Genomic DNA, 10,209 nt, shown 5'->3' on the forward strand with positions numbered 1-10,209 from the left:
ACGGGCGGTTAAACCCTAGTATGGCTCGTCTAGGTATGATCAGAGATACGATCTTATATAAAGTATATATTATTATAGCACGTTAGTCCACTAAAAAACACAACAAAACAAAATACACTTTGGAATCTGTATTAACCTACGCTGACAAATGTACTGCCGCAGTAGTTAATTAATAACAACAATAATAACAACCCAGAACTGATCACTTAATTAGTTAATCTCTAGGTGTCTAATTTACACAATATGCTAATCACTTCACCGTGACACAACACCCACACGTGTGATAATTGAGAAATGCTAACACACACACGTGTGATAATGGAGAAACACTTCCAGGGGAACTTAATTAATAAAGGAATTACAACACTATTCCTAGCTGGTTAATTTTTAATTAACCCTAACTACTCATTCAATAACCTTGTAATTCAGAATTAATACTGGTAGCTATCACAATAAAGACAATAACCTACAGTTTACCTAGGTCCTCTAGGATGACTGGCTAAGCTTTATATATATATATATATATATATATATATATATATATATATATATATATATATATATATATATATATCAGAACGGTGAGCCTACAGAATACTGCGTCAGATGACCGGCAGCACCGTCTAAATAATATTGGTATAATACAGTATTAAAATATTTAAAGTCACATCAATCACATCAAGGTTATACACAGAGCAGAAATAATATATTTACCAAAGTCCGGACGGACAACGTTCCCCCGGGATACCTTCCTATGGTTCTCCTCGATATCTCAAAAAAAATAGCTATTTATTATAAAACCAGAATATCGCCTGGGGGTACAAGGCGGTCTTCCCCTATCAAGTGATATATCCCCAACTCCCAGAGACGCATTTTCCTCTTTGATCGCCAGACTTACTGACGCCTTGGTCGCCAAAATCACGGTCGCCGAAACCGCACTCGCAGAGGTATTACGTAACTACTGGCCACATGGCTTCCGCAGCTGGCGGGGTGTGTATTAGAAAAGCTCGATGACCGTCGCGCAAAGGTATCACGTAACAAGTTGCCCATCGGGGCTAAGTGCATTTAATTAAGAGCATGAAATTAAGAGCATATACCGTCACATCCCATAAATATAGCCAAACACTGTGGTGGCCATCTTGGAATCCAAGATGGCCACCATCTCGGACACTTGTAACTGGTATTATTATATTCCTTGACCATGAAAACCTAGGTTTAGACACCATTATTTCCATCCTATCCCATATATAGCTATAGATATAGCGAAAAAAAAACATGTCCCTATTCACACACACACACGCACGCACACAGACACACACGCAAGCACGCACACGCGCGCGCACGCGCACGCGCACGCACACTATCCATCTAACTGTCAATTACTGTAGACGTTTCCATCATGGATTGGCCCGTTTGAGTTATCTGCGAGATTTCGTAATACATGTGTTTTGATTTCTTCTTCTTGTCGTTGCACTTCATGTACATTTGTCTGAACACTTTCCTGAAGTTGTCTCCAAAAATATAACACAACAGACAGTTCACGGAAAAGTTCAAGGACAGAAGTAGCTCGAATATCCTTTGAAGTATCAAGTCAACCAGCGTCGGCTGAATATTTCCAAGGTAGTGAGACACGATCAGTTTAATCCGTATCGCGTGGCTAGGCGTGTGCAGAAGGAAGAATATCAGAGACAGCGCAAAGAGGAATTTGGTCACTTCGCCCTCCGGTGTTTGGTACCTGCATCTGCGTCGTCTGGGTTGACCTATCCCGCCCAGTCTCTGCCTCCTCTTGAAGGCCTTGAAGGCGCTGAGCATGATGGCGAGGACGAAGAAGACGACGATGAAGGAGGGCAACAGTAACGTTATGGTCGTGTCGACGTACGTCATCACCGACAACAGGTCGGAGAACCGGTCCAGCGACGTGCAGTGCGAAGTCATTCCCATGGAAACGACGCCCGTGGTCCACAGGGAGAAGCTGTAGAAGACGAGAGAGAAGCAAACGAAGCACGTGATCACGAGCAGAGCCGTCTTCCTCGTGCAGAAGGTGGGGATCTTAGAATGCTGGGATATCCGGATGAAGTTCTCGCAGGTTATGATCACCACAAACCACACGGACAGGAACCCGCAGACGTAGGTCAAGAAGACGGTCACGTGGCAGACTCCTTCGAACAACAGGAAGGGCACCCGTATGCGGTACAGCCAGATGACGAAGAGGGAGAGGAGGAACCCCATGTCGCCGATGGACTTGGCGGCCAGGTACAGACAGCACGATGTGTTCCTCAGAACTGGATTCAGGAACGTTCCCGACGCTAGGATGTTCCCGATCATCCCCACAACACACACGACGGGGATGAGCACGGTCTGGATGCGTCGCATCACAACGTAGGCCGGGTTGGACAGAGGGTTCATCAAGATGGTCTCCTCGGCGGTAGAAGAACTGTTGAGGCTCTGGTCGTGTTGGATATCCAGCAGGATTTGCAGCTGCCTCGTGCCATTGCCCTGATCCATCAGAAGATATTCTGTGGCGTATGTTAGGTTGAATGAGGAAAGCATGTTGGTTTCGTGAGTTAGTGCTTGAGACATTTTATATTAACCAAACATTCGAGAATTTAGCATCTGAACGAGATATAATACAGCTAAAACAGGATTCATTTTAAACGTCCAGCTGTTGATATCAGATTAAATGTTATTTTAATTCCAAACAACGTCCAGGTTTTCACAAAGTTGTTCTTCTGTCTGTAATTATTTCAAACTTCAGTATCTGCTGTTTGTGTTTTCTGGGCTATACAGTTGCGACAGCAGCAGTCTGAAAAATAAACAATAAAATTCAGATTAAAGTAATATGTCAGTTAGAGAGTTTAAATTACTAATTCGCGCGGTATCAGTACCATGACATCATCAAGAAGCGCCCATTGGGCTATTTCTCGCTCCATCCAGTACACCACGACTGGTACATCAAAGGCCGTGGTATGTGCTATCCTGTCTATGGGATGGTGCATATAAAACATCCCTTGCTGCTAATCGAAAAGAGTAGCCCATGAACTGGCGACAGCGGGTTTCTTCTCTCAATATCTGTGTGGACGTTAACCATATGTTTGACGCCATATAACCGTACATAAAATGTGTTGAGTGCATCGTTAAATAAAACATTCCCTTCTTCTTCATCAACAAGCCAATTAAATTTGATGACAAACAAGTTCAAGTTAGCACCTCCACTAACTTGCAGCTGTGGTCAGGAAGACATAGAAATGTAGCACACATCCTACACAGGTCTCCAACTTGTGAAGGAGATTGAGACAATCTGAGTATTTTATCCAGACACAGGTGTCCAACTTGTGAAGGAGATTAAGACAATCTGAGAGGCTCATCATCGAGACACCACTTCACACAGAAAATAGCTAATTAATTTTAAAAATTGGACTATTGGTGTAGCTTGTAAAAGAGAAGAAGGTGATCCAATGGCAAATCTGAACGACAAAACTGTCATCCGCGATAAAGGCCGTATAGCTGCACATTTCACTTCATTCAAGTTTATTTTCGTGCTTATATCCAATTACGGTTCAAGCACGCTGTCCTGGGCACATACCTCAGCTATCTGGGATTTCTGTCCATGCCAGTGGGTTGATTGTTAGTTCGTTAGTGGTTAGTGACAGAGAAGAGGGTGTTGTGGCCTTGCACATACCCACTGAGACCTTAAGAACTCGCTCTGGGTTGAACCCTGTACCTACCAGCCTGCCGGTGCTGCACATTGCAGTGTCGAATGGGCATTTGGAAAAAAATAGTGGTTGGTTGCATGAATATCTATATATCTTGTGCCTGGTCTATAAGAGGACAGCCTTTCGCGACGAGATCCTTTAGTGGACAATACATCCCCCTTGCTAGCCACAAAGAGGACTGCCACTCCCAGACTAGTTTACTAAATCGAAAGTAGTATGTGGTAGTGTTCATTGGAATAAATGAAGCTATGATGACATGCACTTATGAATCACTGTCAAAACTGTGATACCCAGGTGTTCGCAAAAGGTGAGTAAGCATTCAAAATAGTACCAGAGTATAAAGAATGCTTCACACGAGCGTGAGTACTTTCAAGAATGACTGTCAACAGGCTAAACTATACTGAATATAAAAGAAATGCGAGTATTTTAATGTATATTATTTTTCACGATAAAATTAATTCCATCAACAGACTGTCACAATGGGCCTTAAATATCCACAAGACACCTACTGATTGGTTAATAGACACCAAAACTACTGGGATTCAAAATGAATTTTTAAAAATTAATTCAAAATAATGATAATAATAACAAGAAAAGAAATAATGGAAGTAATATTCGTGTTTCTTTTTTTTTTTTTTCTTTTTTTTTCTTTTCTTTTCTTTTTTTGGTTCAGTATAGAACACTATACCTAGGATTGCAAATAAATGTATGATACTATTCACGTCAAATGTAGAATTAAATGTATTTACGTCATTAGAGGTGGAAGTGTGTGACATTAAAAATAGCAACATTGTCACAAGTGTACACGGCGTAATGGTGGTGGAGGGGCTGTCACCTTTGCATTTTCCTAAAAAGTTAAAGTTTATATTGTTAACGACATCACTACAGCACATTGACTTATTAATCATTGGCTATTGGATGCCAGACATCTGGCAGTTATGACACATGGCCGTAGACAGAAAACCCGTTACATTTTTCTATTACTAGCAAGGGATCGTTTACATGTATTTTTTCACAGAAAGGACAACACATACAACGGCATTTAACATTAGTCGTGATGCACTGGCGGGTACGAAACACAGCCCAACGGCCCAACCGACGGGGATTGATCCCAGACAGACCGCACATAAGGCGAACGCGTTACCACTGGATTACGTTCCGCCCCTTCAGTCTTCCTAATAATATATACAAAGTGGATGACAAAGATACGTATGAAAATGCACGACAACCTCGTCAATGACCATTAGACTGGCTTGTGGAGATAATTATAAGTTCTTCAGTACCTTCATGATTTTGTTATTCGATCTTACAGTGGAGGCGGGATCTACCGCAATCGGTATAGCCATAAGCTTACGAGACAGGGGGGGGGGGGGGGGGGGCAACTGCCCCCTTAATGCTGGAGAGAAACCTCAAGTTCGGGCAAAAATGATACAGATATTCTGGCAAAATGTGGAGGTTTTTATCATGTATTTCCATCATTCTACATTCAAAATTAGTTGTAATCCTTGTAAAAATGTGTAGTGATTCCTATGCAACCCTATATAGCTGTTTGGTAGTAATGCTAATATGAATAAATAGAGGATACTCCCAGAGTGTCTTGTGATATTATAATTTATCAACGAGTGCTGATAAATTATGATATTACAAGACACGAGAGGGGTATTCTTTTTATCATCCATTATCATTCTTTTCATTTGAGACAGTTGTAAACAACGTCAGAATGTGGGTTGAATGTCAGCAGTAGACTCGTTAACTAGCAGAACGGCAGTGGCGTGACGTCACTAATGGTCGGTTTAGCGCTGAAACAAACACAGTGACGTAACGAAACATTGTCTTGTGATTGAAATTTGACCAATCAAGATTATAAGAAGATATCGGAGGAGATATCGCAAATTATAGTGCCAGCGATATCTCCTACAAAAGCCTTTAATTGATGATAAATGTTGTTATCCGAATTCGGGTAGTTTTGTTTAATTCGGGCAAATGCCAGTCTGCGTCTCTAAACTAATGAGAGCACGTACGCCAATGCACTTAAGATGATCTTAGCGTTACGATCGTTTCGTAAACTAATGTGAGCCCCGTGCGCCTATATGATCACACCCAGTACCCCTCGACTGGTATATCAAACTTTATGGTTTTTAGTTTTACTTCTTGTAAATACAATATTTGACAAAATATTTCTATTAGTGTTTCAATAGTTTTGAAAGATCTCATTACTCCATACGAGTGGCTTGTATACTTTTATTCCTGTAGTATTGTATTATAACTGTTAAACTCTTGTTGTTTTTATCTTAATCTGTACACAAGGTGAGACGTAAATAAAGAATGTGTCTGTCTGTCTGTCTGTCTGTCTGAGTGTGCTGTTCTCTCTGTGGGAAGGTGCATTTAAAAGATCCCTAGATGTTTGCTGCATTGTAAGATGTTTCCGACTGATTACATATTAGATATATTTTGTTGTTTAGATTATCAGTATATGTATATTCAAGGTGTTTCTGGTCGTCTGAATATTTTTCAGAAGCCCAAACTGGACTTTGCCTTCAGATAATTTCGTGCATACGAATAAAAATATTTTAGGAAATAAAATGAAATTTAACCTAGTACAAATATTAGAACGACCAGAAACACGTTTAATATACAGCCACTAATATTTTATGCAGATAAATATATTTGATATGTAATTACAGTCGTTAAAAAGTCTCTGTTAGTCGATAACATCTTAAAAATTGCAGCAAACGCAGGAATGTCCCTTAATGGAAACGTGCAGCGTGTTTTCTCTGAAGACTACGAGTAAAACATACGAAGTGTTTGACATCACATATGATAGTCGATCATTAATACACCAATGTGCTTTAATGGCGTAGTTAACCAACAACACACTTTACACTTTAACTTTCATCTTATCACAATACGTGGATGAGAAATGCTTCGAGTATAAAAAGTCAATATCGAAAATGAGTGTTTGCCCTATATATATCTTAAAATATATTAATAATGTCTTTATTGGTAATTGACTTGTCATGGCAATCTCATATATTAATAAATATAGGAAATTGGAATTAGATAATGATAGTAGGTTTTTTTTTATAGGTACTAAAAATTATATAAAGGTTGACGTCTCCAATTTTTATTAACTAAGGTAATTTATGATAAATGGAGAATTACGTTTGAAGAATGTTTACTTTCACCTTTTTAAACCTAACGTTAGCTTACTAAATTGTTTCGTGGGTAATTCTGGAGTTTTATACAATACCTTTTCTGTCCGAACAAAAAGGTTACCTCCCAAAAATAACAAGGTTTTCCGTAAATAAAAAGGGTCGAATTTACAAAGCATCTTTATGCCTTACAGGCATAACTACATCCATTTGCTTTCTAATTTCATTTCAACTTATTTTTGTGCTTATATCCAATTGAGGTTCAAGCCCGCTGTCCTGGGCACAGACCTCAGTTATCTGGGCTTAGTGGTTAGTGACTAGCGAGAGAGAAGAGGGTGTAGTGGTCTTACACCTACCCACTGAGTCGTTAAAACTCGCTTTGGGTGGAAGCCGGTACCGGGCTGCGAACCCTGTACCTACCAGCCTTATGTCCGATGGCTTAACCACGACACCACCGAGGCCGGTTTCATTTACAACAATGCTTAAAGACCTGCATCTAAGAAAAACACGCTTTGTAAATCAAGGCATAGGGGTACAGGCTCCCATTTTTGACGGGGGGGGGGGGGGGGGGGGGTCGCGGGGGGGGGGGGTGTCAGGCTAGTTTTTGCCCGAATTAAACGAAAATGCCAGAATCTGTATAACAACATTTATTCATTTCAGTATTACTGCCAAACAGCTATAGAGGGTTGCAAACGAACCACTACAACTCTTTACATGGATTACAACTAATTTTGAGGGTAGAATGATGAAAATACATTGTAAAAGGGTCTCAGATTGGCACATTTTACCCGAATATCTCTATCGTTTTGTGCCCGAATTTGACGATTTTCTCCAGCACTAGGAGACAGTTGCACACACACCCTCTCCCCCCCCCCCCCCCCCCCCCCCCCCCCCCCCCCCCCCCCCCCCCCCCCGTCTCGTACGCTTATGAATCCAGCCTTTTGTCTTCTCTTATTTGTACAAACTACACTGAACCAAAACATTTATCATAAATATATGTTAATTATCTTGATTGATAAACAATTCTTGAAGAATGGGTATCCTTGATTTATATTGTTCCACTAACATTTGGAGATATTTTAATGTTGGTTTTATGCGACTTTTTGGGGTGGGTTTTGTTTTGAAGTTAATAATGATAACAAACCAGTGTTTTCATTTGAGTGCAGCTATGGCAACAGTAATTGGCTAAACCTTTCAGATTGAGCGTTTCATCTCCGTCCTTCTGTCTGTCAGTCTGTCTGTCCCACAAATAGTTTTCCGGATAGATTTGGGGGTTTTCACAATGCCTTGAGCTATTGTGTATAGCTTTATCATGTAACGTTACAGATAATGTTTGACTTTCATGGCGATTTATCCATTTTTTCATACAGTTAGGAGATAAACAAACAAACAAAAAATAAAACAAAATTCCAGATTGTTTTTAGCAATGCCTCAAGATATTGAGTTGAAATGAAATGTTGTGTTTGCCTTGATCAATAGCTGTTACAGATTAGGTCTGACTTTCATGATAATCTATCAATTTGTTTTTCAGAGTTATGGCCCCTGAACTTGGGAACATTTGTTGGGCCCAGTTGTGAACATGCGGTACTCTCAATCTGTCGCGTCGCACGCGTCCGGGTAGAATAGAGCAATTGAAATCAATGGTTTCTAAAATAATCGCTCGCGTCCGGTTAGGATACAGTTTTACGCGTGCGGTTAAGATACAGTTTTACGCGTGCGGTTAGGATGCGGCGATTGAAATCAGTGATTTCCAAATAATCGTTCGCATCCGGTTAGGATTCAGCGTTATTTGCAATGCGATTACTATCGAATGCATAAGACATTGAAGTTATCTCCTATATTTTGGTGTTAAGGTTGTATGACCTAAAATTGTTTTTTTCCATCAAACGCAGCCCCGCCCCGGAATTGCTCACTGGCTATGTCAGAGGCCAAGTCCGGAGCGGGCGTGCCCGAACCTAAGTTGGATATGGGCACGTCAAATAATTCCGCATTCCGCATTCCGCATTCAAACGCATTCATAATTTTCATTAAAAAAAAAGAGAAGAAGACTGTTTTAGAGCACATTGATTTGATTAATCATCGGCTATTGGATGTCAATATTAGGTAATTTTGACATACAGTCTTAGAAAGGAAACCTGCTACATTTTGTTATTAGTAGCAAGGGATCTTTTATATGCACCATCCCACAGACAGGATGGTACATACCACGGCCTTTGATATACCAGTCGTGGTGCATTGGCTGGAACGAGAAATAGCCCAATTGGCGCACCAACGGGGATCGATCCGAAACCGACCTCACATCAAGCGAACGCTTTACCACTGGGCTACGCCCCGTCCCTAGTTTCATAAAAGGTATTATGTGTATATTTGATGCACATTAACGCTAAGTTTACAAACCTGTAACTCATTTGAATAAAGTTACCATTGAGTGAAACATGAGTCTGTGACGTTGAAATGGTGAAATACCCTCTGAAAACAGACCAAAACTCGACTCCATAACTGTTACTTCTTAGACGCACGTGCGTTTTGAAAAATATGAGAAATACATTTTGTGATATAAAAACACCAGGACGACCAAAAACACTTTGAATGTAAGGAAATGGATAACCTAAACAATAAAATCTAAGTAAAGTATGATTTCAGTTATCAAAAAGGGCTCTACTGGTGAAACATATGCCTTAGTGTTTATAAACTAGGGTATGTCCCTTTAAAACAACTTCGTTCGTACACATCTTAGAAAATAATCATCTAACTGCCATTTGATGTCTATGTTGGTGACTTACAACTGCCTCGTATCATCTGTACATTTTCACGGTAATTTACGTCGACAAAAAGCTACACCGCGACATGGAACAGGCTGGTCATCACAGGAAAAATATAAAGTGTGTTTTAATTAACGACACCACTAGAGCACATTTATTTAGTAATCATCGGCTATTGGATGTTAAACATTACGTAATTCTGACATATAGTCTTAGAGAGGAAACCCGCTACATTTTCAAAGTAGCAAGGGATATTTTATATGCACCATCGACAGATAGGATAGCACATACAACAGCCTTTGATATACCAGTCGTGGTGTAATTGCTGTATCCTAACCGGACGCGTACGACACGACAGATTTAACTATAGCGCCGTACGCGTGCGGTTAGGAAAGAAATGTTTTATTTAACGACGCACTCAACACATTTTATTTACGGTTATATGGCGTCAGACATATGGTTAAGGACCACACAGATTTTGAGAGGAAACCCGCTGTCGCCACTACATGGGCTACTCTTCCGATTAGCAGCAAGGGATCTTTTATTTGCGCTTCCCACAGGCAGGATAGCACAAACCATGGC

General features: G+C 40.4%; 1 protein-coding gene across 1 annotated transcript; it reads right to left on the minus strand.

Moving 5' to 3' along the window:
* Positions 1–1,368: 1,368 nt before the first annotated feature.
* LOC121371219 (B1 bradykinin receptor-like) lies at positions 1,369–2,580 on the minus strand. The gene has a single exon (XM_041497368.1). The coding sequence runs from the start codon at positions 2,578–2,580 to the stop codon at positions 1,369–1,371; it is 1,212 nt and encodes a 403-aa protein (XP_041353302.1).
* Between the last annotated feature and the right edge of the window lie 7,629 nt (positions 2,581–10,209).

This window comes from Gigantopelta aegis, chromosome 1 (genome assembly GCF_016097555.1).
Source record: "Gigantopelta aegis isolate Gae_Host chromosome 1, Gae_host_genome, whole genome shotgun sequence".
NCBI classification, from domain to species: domain Eukaryota; kingdom Metazoa; phylum Mollusca; class Gastropoda; order Neomphalida; family Peltospiridae; genus Gigantopelta; species Gigantopelta aegis.

What these genes read in the sequence shown, in the direction of transcription:
- LOC121371219 (XM_041497368.1), bottom strand. Translation starts at nt 2,580, where the DNA reads ATGTCTCAAGCACTAACTCACGAAACCAACATGCTTTCCTCATTCAAC.